General features: G+C 50.5%; 1 protein-coding gene across 1 annotated transcript in view; it reads left to right on the forward strand.

Annotated features, from left to right (window-relative positions):
• The window catches only part of Irf8 (interferon regulatory factor 8), a 22,462-nt gene extending 10,142 nt beyond the window's left edge, over nt 1-12,320 (forward strand). The window contains exons 4-9 of the mRNA XM_036189230.1: nt 307-395; nt 1,103-1,208; nt 2,306-2,353; nt 9,041-9,421; nt 9,899-10,014; nt 10,518-12,320. Coding sequence (XP_036045123.1) covers nt 307-395; nt 1,103-1,208; nt 2,306-2,353; nt 9,041-9,421; nt 9,899-10,014; nt 10,518-10,694 — 917 coding nt within the window. The 3' untranslated portion in view covers nt 10,695-12,320. The remainder of the gene's footprint in view (nt 1-306; nt 396-1,102; nt 1,209-2,305; nt 2,354-9,040; nt 9,422-9,898; nt 10,015-10,517) is intronic.
• The last annotated feature ends 2,951 nt before the right edge of the window (nt 12,321-15,271 follow it).

Below are 15,271 nucleotides of genomic sequence, written 5' to 3' on the forward strand. Positions count from 1 at the left end.
GTAAATGTCTGGTATAAAATGTACCAGGCGGGGCTCAGATAGAAGGAAGAAGCCAACCAAAGTCTGGTCCCTGTCCTTTAAAAGCCTTGTGTTAACAACCCCCACCACCCACTTCTCTCTTTTGACTTGGCTGATCAGATGACCAGGCCATGAGAAGGCACGGCTGAGTCTTTCCCAAACCTTCTAGCAGCTGCTGGTCAAAACCAGTGAGGACGCTGACTACCTCTGTTTCCTTAATTCAGCATTTTAAGAAAGGTTGCAATGCTTGGCTGCCCTGGGTCATGGTGTCCATCCCCTTTCCCATAGGCAAGCTGGGCGTGGCGCCTGCCGGCTGCATGAGCGATGTCACGGAAATGGAGTGTGGGCGCTCTGAGATAGATGAGCTGATCAAGGAGGTGAGTAGAGGCCTCCTAGATGCCTTCCAGGGAGGGACAGACATCGATTTTACCCCTCACAGGCATGGAGAGCATCAGGCTCTCCAGGGAAGTGACAGTCCTAGCTGAAGAGGCAGAGTAGGGGCTCCCGGGCCACCTCCCCAGGCCAGCCTTCCTGTACTGGTCAGGCCCTGCATGTCCTGTCTCCTCCTGTGGGAAGCTGTGATGTTCTGGGAGGTCTTGGTTCTGCATCCCTCCCACCTTGTCCTGTTTTCAGTCTACCTTTTTTTTTTTTTTTTTTTTTTTTTTTTTTGTGCCAACTCACTTGAGCAAGTAGATGGTTATGGTGCCGCAGCAGGGTCATAAGCAAAGGACGTTTCAGGACCTCTTGTAGTTGGATGTGTCCACCACTGAGTTCCCAAGATTCCTGTGGCTCTCCGAGTGAGGTTCTCAAAGCAGTGTAGGATTGGTTCAGTGTCACCCCATAGGTTGCCCCAGAGCTGGGTCATGTCTCCCCTCATCAAAAGACCAGTGAGCTTTTTCATTGCCTTGGCAAGCCTGGTTAGACTAGGGTCTTATGAATGCAAAGCACAGCTTGGGCTCTGTCTCATGAGGTAAAGGTGGCTTTGGCTGTGTATCTGATATTGGGTTTCACCAACATGGGCTGGGGGAGGGCTGTGCTGGAGACTTGTGACTGAACTGTTATTTTCTGTCACCTGGTCCTATAGCCTTCTGTAGATGAATACATGGGTCTGACTAAAAGGAGCCCGTCCCCACCAGAGGCTGGCAGGAGCCAGGTCCTCCCTGACTGGTGGGTCCAGCAGCCCAATGCAGGTGAGTGTGGGTGACCAGCACTGCCAGCCATTAGGCACTTCGTGTTATGGTTGGGGGTACATGCCACTGTTAGGCTCTATGTCCTGTGGAAGGCTACTGAGTCCACATAGGCGAAAAAATCACAGCCATGAACTGAATTAGCCAAGTTGTAGCCTCCCAGGAAGGCACAAGTATCTTGGTCCACAATAGGTAGCTAGGCATGGCCACTCTCCTCCCATATGCCCAGGAAATTGAGAGGAGGGGTCTACCGACATCTTCAAGATTCAAGGGAGGCCACAGCTCTCAGCCACTCTGCCTCTTCTTCCTGGCTCACCATAAGGTTTGCTGTTCTGTTCAGACATTCAGGACACTTCCAGACCCAGAGAGACTCAGGGCTTCTGGAGGGAAGGGAGCTCAGTCAGGGCAATAGCTTGGAACCACATTGGGCAGTTGCATGTCTTGGTGGTACCTCATTTACTCATCTATAATTTGGGGACACCAGTACCTGCCCAGTGGAATTAGAAAGTTAAATAAGGGGTTCACACCTCTGTTAGCATCTGGCAGGTGCACCCAGGCCATGGATGCTTAGAGGGTCATTCACCTGGGCCCCTGCTACAGCATGTGAGCAAATGTTATGGCTCATAGGCACCTTGGTTTCCTCCTTTGCCTCTTTTCTGCTAAGACAGGAGCTGCCAGGAGGTCTTAGCTGGCCCTGCTGGCCTGTGATATTTCCAGGCTGTGGATGTTAGTGTCTTGCAAGGGACCCTGTGTTGAAAGATGCCTTTGGGAAACCTGCCTGGGATCCCAGGCTCCCACGTGAGACAAGCCCTGGTTATGTGTATAGTCTAGTGACATTTGGGCCAGATTCTTGCAGTAGGAAGGAAGCATGGTCCTGTGGATTGCTGGCACAAGGGCAGGATCCCAGAGCACTGAGGAAACCCGTTACCCTGATGAGTTTCTGTGTTTGTGAGCCTGAGAGCTCACATAGAGTGAGATCTGCCCATCAGCATCAACCCCAGCATCATTAGAGCCCCATCCATTCCCCAGGGACACTTGGGTCACTCCCTGCTCATAGCAGCAGCCCAGATGGGAATATATATTTTTTTCTCTGCCTACAGGCTTACCACTGGTGACCGGGTATGCCACCTATGAGACACATCATTCAGGTACCAGGCTATTCTGGGTGGGTGGGCACGGCACGGGCTCTTTTGGAAAGCAGTCTTGTGACCTGGGTGGGGTCTTGAGGTCCTATGGACAAGTGTGGCTTGGGGGTAGGCTTTGAGGACTGCCTCCTCCCCTTCATTCTGTGTAGTTTGGGAGCAGGCAAGTGGCCCAGGTTTGCTGATCTCCCTGAGGTGGCCATAGTCTGTCCAGAGGGTCTTCAGAGGTAGCAATGCAGAAGAGAGTGAAGGCTGCCCTGTTGCCTTGGCCTTGACGGAGGGAGCTGGCCTCTTGGAGCATCAAGTTTCTCATGTGGGAAATGCTGTGAGGATCCCATGTGCTACACAGTCACTAACACTGTCTCGTAGGGATACAGCTGGTCAGTGTCACTCGTACAGGGTCCTCCACCTCCTCTCCCCTCCAGCCCCACAGTGAGAGCTAGAATGATGGTTGTGCTGAGGCTGATGGCACTGATGGCAATGGTGATGATGCCGACGGTGCTCACTGTACGGTGATGATGCCGACGGTGCTCACTGTACGGTGATGCCGACGGTGCTCACTGTACGGTGATGCCGACGGTGCTCACTGTACGGTGATGCCGACGGTGCTCACTGTACGGTGATGCCGACGGTGCTCACTGTACGGTGATGATGCCGACGGTGCTCACTGTACGGTGATGCCGACGGTGCTCACTGTACGGTGATGCTGACGGTGCTCACTGACGGTGATGCCGACGGTGCTCACTGTACGGTGATGATGACCGCCGGTGCCTCACTGTACGGTGATCGCCGACGGTGCTGCACTGTACGGTGATGCTGACGGTGCTCACTGTACGGTGATGCTGACGGTGCTCACTGTACGGTGATGCTGACGGTGCTCACTGTACGGTGATGCCGACGGTGCTCACTGTACGGTGATGCTGACGGTGCTCACTGTACGGTGATGCTGACGGTGCTCACTGTACGGTGATGCCGACGGTGCTCACTGTACGGTGATGCTGATGGTGATGATGCAGATGATACTGATGGTGCTGGTGCGGATGCTGATGGTGATGTTGTGGATTGTATCTTTGAATTCTCCACTTCTCTCCCTGTGTCTTCCGACTGACTGTCTTGTTGCCTGTGGTCTGTGTTATTTTGCCCCTCTCTTCTGTGGGTCTGATGTCTCTCTGTCCCTAACAAAGTGCTTTGCTCTGTGATTCTTTAATGGCACAGAAAACACAGTATGTGAAAGGACCGAGGAATTCATTTTTTTTTTTTAAAACAGAGATCTTGAACAGAGTTTTACAAGGGAAGAAGTTATTTTGCTGACCCCAGCTGACCCAGAATAGCACTTAGTGTTAGTTATTTATTGCTCTTACCCTGTGAGGAACACGTCCCGAACACGACAAATCCACACAAGAGTTTTTATTAATATAGGATAGAGGTTAGAGGTGACAGGCCTGTGTGAAGCACACACGTGAGTGAGGAGAGGAGAGAAGAGAAGAAGAGGAGAGAGAACCTGTGCAAAATGGCGCCGGCTTTTTAAAGAGTGAGCCGTGCATGCGTACAGGACCGCATGTGGCTACTCCACGCATGTGCGCACATCACATGGCCGCACGCGCTTTACGCAACCATATAAAGCCACAGAGACCTAGTCACTCGAGAAGTTCTGACCTGGAAATGGCTATTTTGAACCGGAAATAACTAGGCGGTCCGCCGGGCGTGGGCATGTTGTGATTTCCTATCAGTTAGAGCGTCAGATATGTTATTTATTTTTATCCTCATGTTGCTTCTAACACTTAGGGGATATTTGTTTTACTTAAGATTGCTTTTAATCTATTGGCCAGTTTCAGCAAATGATTACCACAGCATGCACACAAGTACACATGTACACACACAAACACACACACACACACACGTGTACACACACACTATTCTGGGACATAGGAATGGAAGAGTGCCTAATTTAAGATTAAAGCTATTATTTAGCTTGGGTTGTAAAAACTTATTGCATGGGAAATCCAAGGCATAGTAAAGTTGGTTACATTGTTTTCTTAAAGGCAGGTTAAACAGGCAGAGAACACAGGAGGGAGACAGATGGAGGACATAGCTTTAAATGGTCTCAAGGCAAATTATTGACCTGTTTGTGGGGCCAGGTTAACTGCAAAAGTTCAGTTTCTGAAGGCAAGAGGTATTTCCAGAAAAAAGCTAATCCCATAGTCAATGTTTCTGATGGAAAGATGGTGGTAATGCCTGCCGATGCTGCTGCTGAGACTGGTGGTACTGGTGCTGATGATGCTGTTGGTTATGGTGCTGATGGTAATGGTGATGATGATGATGATGTTAGTGGTGGTGATGGTGATGGTGACGATGATGTTAGTGGTGCTGATGGTGCTGGTGACGATGATGTTAGTGGTGGTGATGGTGATGGTGTTAATAGTTTTGATAGTAACAGTGGTAATAGTGATGGTGATGATGGTGGTGGCTGGTGTTCATGGTGCAATTTTGGGTGCCAGGGTTAAGGCTGACATTCTCGTGGGCTCTTTTCCACCCATGCCTCCAACCTCGTCTAGGTTATGGAGATAGATTGTTCCCCATTTCACAGGCTCTGGGTGGTGAGGCTGATAGGCCCCAGAGTGGTGTCCCATCCTTACTGCTGCTTGCTGTGGGACTGATGACATCTCTGTACATTCCCAGGAGCCACCATGTTGTCTGATTTCATGGCAGACCCAGTGGAGCTCAGGGAGAAGCATGCCCTGGGGACCATCCTGGGGACAGAGGCAGGTGCTCACTAAGTAAGAAAAATACAAAGGAAATGGTGTTCTATCTAGTGCCAAACTGTCCTTCTAGATCTGTCTGTACATAGAGACCCTAGATTGTTCAAGTTTCTGAAGGCGTTTGAACAGACCTCAGCCTGTTCTCAAGCCTCCTTAACCCACTCACAGGAGGCCTGGGGTCATGGGCCTTTAGCCTCGTCAGTCCTGGGCTGTGACCCTGGGAGTCTGCTGACCAATGCATCCTGGGTGCCATGTTGGCCGGGCGCAGACCTGTGGCCATCTGAGTGAGAGGTAAAGTTAGGCTGTGAGGAGGAAGTGTCCTTGAGCCTTTTAGAGCCGTCTCAGCATTTATGAGGAAAGTAAGGAGCTCCAAGCCACTGCTGGGAGCAGATGCCCCAAGCTCCTCTTCCAGAACCCAGGTCACACACCCTGTCTCTGCAGATAAGCCGAAGCCAGGGCTCCTGACTTCCGGACTACAGTGATGACAGAGAGTGAGGTGGGTGGGGAGGAACAGTAGGGAGTAGGGGAGATTGTGGCACTGTGGAGAACCTTGGCCTTGAGGTCTGCCCCACGGTAGCTGCCTCCCTGTGGTGACCAGTGTTCTGGGCCTTTAGATCAGGCTAGGATGGACTTCCTATTTATCAGAAAAATCCAGAGGTCTGGCTTTTAAATTTTATTTATTTATTTATTTATTTATTTATTTATTTATTTATTTGAGACAGTCTTAATGTGTAGCCCGGGATGGTTATGAACTCACAACCCTCTTGCCTCAGGCTCTGGAATGCTAAGGCACAAGCCACCACTCTTTATTTGCCATCCACTTCCAAGTCTCTCAGTGCCACCCTGCTGTCAACCTTCCTGAGGCCGCCAGTGTGTTCCCAGCCTGTGTGTATTCTACAGATGGATCAAACAGTGAGGCTTTTTGGCGTGTCTTAGCATTTCAGAGTGACCCAGAGCCAGCCTGCTGTGGGGAGCAAGGCCAGGCTCCCCCCTAGAACAGCTGGACTGGCACATCTTCACCTCTTCAGCCTCACTTCCTCATCTGCAAAAGGGTTGCAGTGACCAGTAATACATGGCAGGGGTTTGATGTGTGGATGGGTCCAAAGCACCTGGTTCAGCATCTATGCTTTGTGCTGCACAGTCTCAGGGGACTTATTTGTGGACCATATTTTGCCCTGTTTTCCTGGCTCATGTGGTCCCAACCAAAGCCCCACACCCCCAAAGCTGGTGCTGTTGCCATCTCTAGCTTGTTGATGAAAAGCAGGCACAGAGGGGTGAAGCCACTTGCCTTAAGTCACAGTTGTGAGGAAGTAGTGCTGGAATTCTGTACTGAAGGGGATGCTGATGGCGATGGTGCTGATGGTGATTTTATGACATTAATGGTGGGCCTGGGGTCCCTTGTGGGGTGAGCTGCTGGTGTCTTCTGGGGATGCACTTGAAGCAAGCTCAGGCTGCATCAAGAGTCTTAGAATCTCAGTGGGGGAGGTGAAGATTTGCATCACAGCATGGAGAACGTTGGTCACCTGCTTCTCCTCTGGGTCTGTACTTGTCACTTGTGAGGTGTGGCAGCTTGGCACCCACGCTTCTTGTCCCTTCTCTAGGCTCAAGGTGCTACGGCAGGGGGGTCACTGAGCCAGTCCTGCCTGCATACTTCTGAGACATTTTGCTGTTCCTCAGGGTGTTAAGGGGTTCTGGTTCCAAAATTCCTCTGAGACAACAGGGTGAAGTTCACAATGTGGGCATAGCATGAGCTCAGGGCACAGTGTGAGCACAGGGCACAGTGTGGGCACAGGGCACAGTGTGAGCACAGGGCACAGTGTGAACACAGGGCACAGTGTGGGCACAGGGTACAGTGTAGACACAGGGCACAGTGTGGGCACAGGGCACAGTGTGGGCACAGGGCACAGTGTGGGCACAGGGCACAGTGTGAGAGGCAGATGCAATGCAGGGAGCTCCGTTCACTTAGAATGAAGTCCTAAATTGTCCCAGGGTGCAGAGAGGATGTGTCAGTTTGTTGGTGATACAGACACAGAGTGTACTCACATGGCTGGTGGAGAGTACAGGGTGCGAGGAATAGGTACTCTAGAACTACCACTAAACTGTGGACCGAGCTGATCTGGGCCTTGGTTTCCCGTAATGTGAGCTTGATGACCTGAACCCAAACAGCTGACTGTTTATTCAGGTGACTCTAGAACTCTATGTAACTGCAGCAGGGGACAGCAGAGTCTGTGGACAGTGGTGGGTGCTCTGATTGATAGACCCTATGGAAGGGTCTGAGGATTTCAAATGTGCAGCCATGTTAGCCCCGACAATGTGTGTTACTCACACAGGCCCATCCAGTGGCGAAGCTGGTGGCTTGCACAGCTCCAGGACACTATAAGTTTGGGGAGCTATCGGCTTCTGTGGCTCCAGAGGGATGCCTGAACTGGTGAGAAGCTGAGGATACATAAGTCTGCTGTTGGTGGAAAATTGTGTTTATAGCAGTTATGGAGCATCTCCAGCGTCCCTTAGCTCTGGGCTGTTCTCCTCATTCCTGCAGTAGTTCAGGGTCTCCCTGGCTCCCATCATTGGAGCCTCACCTCCATGCTGGCTGTCAGTCAGGGGCTGCTGGGCCCTCTGCATCATATTTTTCTTGTCTTTTCACTTTGTAAGTTTATCTGGAATGCTGCTGCCCTTGCCTGTAAGAGGACATGGCAACCCCTGTTAGACAGGAAGCCAGAGGCTGAGGCAAATGAAAGTCCACAAAAGCAAGATACAGAGTTGGTAAATTTCCAGCCTCACGGCTCAAGTTCAAAATCTTCCTCCAAAAGAGGTTGTTGGGATTATTATGGTCTGTTGGTGCCAAACTGAAGCCTTTTCTCTTTCTCTTAAATTTCACTTATCACTTAGTTTACATTTGTGGTGCTGAGGGTGTAACCCAGGACTTTGCATGTGTGAGACAAGCGTTCCCACTCTGAACTGCACCCTGGCTCTCAGGGAGACAGAGCCAAGAAATGGTGGGGACAGAGCCTCTCTGTCATGGCCCCCTCCCGTGTAGCCCCCAGGCAGAGAGCTTCCCAGCCTTTCTGAAGGGCAGGCTGTGTTCAGGACTTTACAGAGGTGTGCGATCCGAATTCAGGGAATCCCAGGTCGTCCGTGTGTTGTGAAGATGATATTATGATGTTCACACAGATGATGCTTCTTCTCATCTTGAAGGGAGGACACTGTGTCCAGGGCGACAAGGGGACCAGAGCCATAGGTGCTTCCTGAGAAATTACTTAGGCAATGCTTGCATGGCTTGAACTTGGTGACGTTCCCAGGCCTTCCTAGATTGTGTGTGCTCACATGTGTGTGTTCATGTGTGTGCAGATGCATGTGTATATGAATGCATCTTCATGTGTGTGTGAATGAATGCATGTTTGTGTTTGTGTTCATGTGTGTGCAGAGGTATGTGTATATGAATGCATCTTTTAAAAAAAAAATTTTTTTTTTTGAGCTGAGGATCAAACCCAGGGCCTTGCACTTGCTAGGCAAGCGCTCTACCACTGAGCTAAATCCCCAACCCTGAATGCATCTTTGTATGTGTGTGTGCGTGAATGCATGCTTGTGTGTGTGTTCATGTGTGTGCAGAGGCATGTGTGTGTGTGTGTGTGTGTGTGTGTGTGTGTGTGTGTGTGTGTGTTGTGTGCGAGTATGTAGGCCAGAGGCCAGTCTTAAGTATCATTTCTTGGGAACCATCCCTCTTATTTTGTGAGACAGAACCTCCCACTGCCTTGGATCTTATCTTAGTAAACAGGTGAGACTGGCTGGCCTTTCTCTGTCACTTAGGGTGTTTGCTGGGATTTCAAGCAAACACCACTTGGAAGGAGGAATAGACTCTGGGCCTTTGGGAAAGAGGGCCTGGGGCTCCCCCTCTGCCAGGCCCCTGACTGCCCTGTGTTCTCACCCCCAACAGCCTTCTCCCAGATGCTGATCAGCTTCTACTATGGGGGCAAGCCGGTGGGCCAGACTACCACCACCTGTCCCGAGGGCTGCCGTCTATCCCTGAGCCAGCCGGGCTTTCCCAAATTGTATGGGCCCGATGGCCTGGAGCTGGTGTGCTTCCCTACAGCTGACACCATCCCCAGCGAGCGGCAGAGGCAGGTGACCCGGAAGTTGTTTGGGCACCTGGAGCGTGGTGTGCTCCTGCATAGCAACCCTAAGGGTGTGTTTGTGAAACGGCTGTGCCAGGGCCGCGTGTTCTACAGTGGCAACGCGGTGGTATGCAAAGGCAGGCCCAACAAGCTGGAGCGGGATGAGGTGGTGCAAGTCTTTGACACCAACAAGTTCTTCAAAGGTCAGTACTGAATCACCTCACTGTCCCTGCCTTAGAGTTCACACCACCTACTACCCTGTGCCGTCTGCATTAGGGTACTCAGTTTACTCTGGCAGGGGGTGAGGGCTTTGGCAATGGTATAGCTGGGGAACCCTTTGAAGCTTGACCTGCACATCCTCCCTGAGCAGCCCGGGGAGCACTTGCCTCAGTTTCCTCTGGGTAGACAGGACATTAGAGCAGGATCCTTTCCCTTCAATATGTGGAGTTACTGAAGCTCGTGTTGTTCCCTAGCCTGGGAACTGCTTAGAAAGGCAGAGTCCAAGGCCTCAGCCAGCCCAAGCTCAGCTCCTTTACCTTGGCAGGGTCCCTAGAGAGGTGGCGTGATTCAGTGTGTCCATTCCTCAGCCTGGGCTGCAGGTGGCTCCCTTCCAAGTTCTGCTGTCCACCCCTGGACCCTGAATACAGCTCAGAGGCTCACTGGCTTCTGTGTTCTTCCAGAACTGCATCAATTCTACAATGCCCAGAGTCGTCTTCCTGATAGTAGGGTGGTGCTGTGCTTCGGGGAAGAGTTTCCGGATACTGCACCCTTGCGCTCCAAACTCATCCTGGTGCAGGTGAGAGCTAGCGGCTTCTGTCTTGTGCTCAGGCACCCTCACCGTAGTTTATAGGGGGCCCACTTTATCCCAGAGAAGAGACAGCAAGGACGGAGAATCCCACCCGTGTGGCCAGGGCAGAGGGGGGTGAACAAGACCGCATGCACATGGCTCCTGCCACCTGTGTTTTGTCTCCCCATGTTGGGAGTCTCTTCATCTGTGTTTTCCTCCTCCTCTTTCTCCTTCTCTCCTGATTTACCTTCCTCCCTTCCCCTGTTCCTTCCCCTTTAGAAAATCTCCACCTGCCCAGTGGCCCTAAGGTCTAAGTGGCAGATTACAGTCTTTTGCCCTCCTTTGACTGTGGTCGAGCAGTGGTGTTCTGAGCGTTGTCTGGCCAGGTTGGAGCAGTCCCGGGAAAACACTCTCAGCCATGTTCACAAGTACTGTCTGCCTGGCTCCTTCTTGTCCCTGAGAGGCTCCCTCCTCCCCCACCTCTCTTCTGACTTCGCACACGGCCCTCGTAGGTGGAGCAGCTGTATGCCAGGCAGCTGGTGGAGGACGCGGGCAAGAACTGTGGTGTTGCTCCCCTGATGCCAGCCCTGGAGGAGCCCCAGCTAGACCAGAGCTTCCGGATGTTTCCAGACATTTGTGCCTCACACCAGAGACCCTTTTTCAGAGAAAATCAACAAATCACCGTCTAAGCCTCTCCCCTCGGGCATCCCACCTCGCCTGAGGCTCAAGCTTCACGATTCTGTGACTGAGAGGTTTCTGAAAGGATGTGGACCCCTCTGACTAGGGTGGGCGGTGTCCTCCATGGGGGTTCTCCAGAAGCACAGACATGGACACGCTCCTGCTCCTGCTCAGGCAGATCTAGGAAGCTTGCAGGGGCTGTGGCCGGAACCTGTGATTAAAATGTTTGTTTCCTGAATCTTCCCCTTGACCATTCATGGTTATTCTGACTGTGTGTTGAAGTCACTTTGACAGTTTAAATCAGTCTGTACCAATAGGGCAGACTTTTGTCCTTCTTGAAGGTAGAGATTTATGACTTCCTGTGCTTGCCTCTACACAAGGTATCTTCTTACTGCTCAGCTCTTTCCTATTTGTTTTTGGCCAGAAGGCTGAGAAAATAAGTTGATGCATTAAAAACAAAACAAAACAACAACAACAACAAAAAAAACTTTTGTAATGAGATGGTCCAGGTAACCGCTGTCTCCTTTCTAAATGGTTTTCATTTTTTAAACAATATTTGTATTTTTGCATGACCTACTGCCAATCGCTTTGGACCTTTCCTGTAAAATGGGCAGATGATATATAAGAGTGTAGCTACTGCTTTTGAGTTTCATATGAATTTTGGTTGTGGCTCATCGATTCCCATGACTCTGTATCAGCTGGCAGGGGTTTATGTGGGGCATGGTAGGACCACGGAACTGTGGATAGACATCTCACCCTTCCATTGTCCCACTGCACACCCAATCAATCCTAAGACCCAGTGAAAAGCAATATCCAAAGTGCACTCTAGGCTTAGAAGTGCCCACCCATGTGCCAGAGAAAAGGCACATATCTTACATATCACAGAGCAGAATGTCCATCTGTAACAAGCTGAACAGAAGCCAGGGTGGAAACCATAGGGCGTGGCTCAGTGACTGAGGCCCGTTTGTGCCCCCAGTCTGGCTGTCTGGTCTAGTTCTAGTATCTGAGTAATTTAAATCACTGGCTGTGGAGCCACAGGGACACCTCCAGAAGCTTCCTGTAGGAGCGAGCCACTGCCAAGGATTTAGTTTGGCTACCAGGGCATAACAGGTACAGATGCCAAGCAGAGGTGGGTGTAGGGAGCATCCTCTTCCTTCCAGAGACCTTGGTTCCTTTTCCTTTGTGACCTTCCTGGGTCCCTGCTAATGTGCTCAGCGTTCCACAGTGAAGGGCAGGGGAAGCTGTACCTGTTGACTATTCTTCTGAGAAAAAGGGAAAGCATGAAGGTTTGGGAGACAGTTCCAGTCAATGAGGGGCCCAACAGGCCACGCCTTACAACCAGAAAAGTCAGAGAACATGGAGAATGTCATGGCTGCTGTGTGAAGGGGATGGAGGTGGGCTGACTCAACAGATGCCGTCTCCAGAGTATGGGACACATGCAAACAGAACCCTGGGCTTGCTTCTCCCCCCTTGGTCAAAGCCAGGACAGCTTGTCTGCTGGCCACGTGTCACATGTCACCCACCTCCTGTCTCAGGGAGTGCTAACACACAAATCTGTAATCCAAATATTTATTTTTGTATCCACTTGAAAAGTATTGATTTCATCCTTTATTAAAGTAAATTACTCTTTCATAAAAGTGATATTTGTTCTTTGCTTTTAAAAAACTACTCTCGAATATAATTTTCATTAGATTCCAGGATTCTTTTTTTAAATTTTGATTAAAAAAACATTGAGACAGGATCTGACTCTGCAGCCCGGGCTTTGAACTCATTGCAGTCCTCTTGCCTCAGCCTCCTGAGTGATGGGAATATAGGCGTGAGTCACCATGACTTTGAGGATTCTTTTTTTTTTTTTTTTTGAGCTGGGGATCGAACCCAGGGCCTTGCGCTTGCTAGGTGAGCACTCTACCACTGAGCTAAATCCCCAACCCCGACTTTGAGGATTCTTAAAGAAGGAACTTTAAAGAAATAATGGGCTGAGCTTTTAAGGACTTAAGAATTCTTGTTTTGTTTTGTTTCCCCCCAAAACAATGGCAGAAAGGCCTGGAGAATGGAGCAGGTGCACAGCAGACACTGGAGAGCACAGTGGGCAGTGTCTGCTGTTCAGTCAGAGGCCTATCTGGGTTTCAGTGAGCCTGGGCTGTGTGAAGTGTGGGAGGGTATGGAGGAAGGGGACTGTACCGGTAGCACCATTCTGGAAGTATCTGGGGGCTGGTTACCAGTCATAGTGATGAGTGAGGTATGACCTTCCATTTACATACACATACTGGACACAAAGCCCAGGATGGTCCCTCACTGATGCTCCATTCAGCCCAGGGACCATTGCATTAGCAATTGGGAGCAAAGCCCCCACCGCAGGTGGGCACGGGCTGCTAGCTCAGGTGGGTGGACTCAGCCCAGCACATCCTGTTTCTGAGGCAGTGCATACTACCTCTGCTCTCATGGGATCCCTCAGAGACAAGGCCTGTTAGTCACAGCTTACAGGTGTGGAAAGAGAGGCAGAGGCCCATGCATGGCTGGTGTGAAGCCTTCTGGGAGCACTGTTAGAGGGAAGAGCCTCTGTGCAAGATCCTTGACCCAGAGGACAGCTGACCCCAGAGCAAAGGACAACAGGCATTTCTGCACTGAGTCACATTAGTTCCTGAGTGCTCCAAGCAGGAATTTTGTTTATAAGCCGCTCTTCTCTGAATGTGGAAAGTGAACCCAGTCCCAGTTTGTGTCTCTCAGAGTTAACTCATGGGCCAAGAATGAATGCTGCCTCTTTGAAGCACGGGAGGGAATTAGAGTCTCTGAAGGCTTGGGCCTCCAGGGACAAGACTTGGGTCCTCAAAGGAAAGTGACTTTCTCTGGATGGAGAGTGTTTGACTTTGAAGGAAAGACCAGCTACCTCCACTCTTAGGATCAAAAACGGCTTAGGAAGTTGGTGTGTGTCAACCTGGCTCTGTGTGCATTATTCTTTAGCTCACCAATGCCTGCAAGATCCACCAGGGAAGCAAATGCCCTCTTTTCCCTTGTGCCATCCACATAGGACAATGACCCTAGAGACAAGCAGGGTAAGAACAGGGTGGGGCAAGGCCAGGGTGTATCTGCTGCAGGAGGGCTTGGTTGGGCTGGTGGAATCTGAGGGGATACTGTGACCCCAGGACAGGCTAGGGTGCCACCCACTCAAAGCTCACCATCTGCTCCTGCTTCTGACTCCTGGTTTCCTCATCAGTAAGAGGGATTTGGTACCACACTGAGGAGCAAATGGCCTGCCACTCAGTAAATGCAAAAAAAAAAGTGCATTTCCATTTATCACTCATTTGTAATTAAGCTGTGAGTGATTAAATAGTTACACTATAATTTTAAATAGTTCTTGTCAATGAACTGTAATGCCTGTGGTCAAGTGTGTGTGACAGCCCACTATGTCAATAACGTAATTGTTTGTGGGGTGTGTGTGGAGGTGCACTCCTGTAATCCAAGCACTCAGGAGGCTGAGACAGGAGAATGGTGAGTTCCAGACCATCCAGGGCTACACAGTGAAACACTGTCTCAAGAAACCAAACCAATAATAGTGAAATAATTAATACTCAATTGTTAGGAGTTATGATAAAGCAATCTATGGATGCGTAGAATTATATGGTTCCCTTTAATTATGGACATTGATTAAATTGTTTATGATATTAATGTGATCATGTAAGAAAGCTACAACTCTAAACAGTAATGAAATTACTAAACTTCTCTTATGAAGTTACTTACACAGGTCTCGGCTAGCCTAAGGGCCAGGCTGCCTTGATCCCAGCTTCCTGCCCTGGAGTATGGTAGCACTCTGTTTTATTATTTATTTGTTTGCTTTTGAGAAAGGGTCTTAGTCTGTAGTCCAGGTTAGCCTCAAATTTGGGACAAGCTTCCTTCCTTAGACTTCTAACTGTCTGTGAGGTAGGGTGGCTCTGATGGTCACACGGCAGGTGGTGGGAGGGGCTGTGATGCATTGCCTGAGATCTGTGTGGAACCCTGTGATGGGAAGAAGGGGCCTGAGGATGGCCCAGAGCTGCTGAGAGGTGTGAGATCCCATCTCAGCCTTCTCCCAACAAGCAGTGCTAGCATGAAGGCAATTCCACAGGTTTCTTTTTTTCTTTTCTTTTCTTTTTCTTTCTTTTTATTTTTTTGTTTGTTTTTTCGAGACAGGGTTTCTCTGTGTAGTTTTAGGCCTTTCCTGGAACTTGCTTTGTAGCCCAGGCTGGCCTTGAACTCACAGAGATCTGCCTGGCTCTGCCTCCCAAGTGCTGGGATCACAGGCGTGTGCCACCACCGCCTGGCTCCGAGGGTTTCTTTAAGCAGTCAGAGGAACTTGCACACCCCGTAGGAGGAGTCACTGTGAGCACCCCGCCCCTGGAGACCACCGAAATGGTGCGCTTTAGGTCAGCCTTTCCTATGAGGTGGAAGGAGAGGCAGGAGAGTGAAGGAAGGGCAGAACCTGGGGGTCTAGGGTCACTTGTGAGACACGGGGAGGGAACAGCTTTTGTGGATGCTGACAGTGAGCAGGGGCCTCCTGGTCCCTCCAGCATGTGTAAGTGGAGCACCGAGTTTGGGAGTGACCCTGGCTCGG

This window comes from Onychomys torridus, chromosome 5 (genome assembly GCF_903995425.1).
Source record: "Onychomys torridus chromosome 5, mOncTor1.1, whole genome shotgun sequence".
Lineage (NCBI taxonomy): Eukaryota > Metazoa > Chordata > Mammalia > Rodentia > Cricetidae > Onychomys > Onychomys torridus.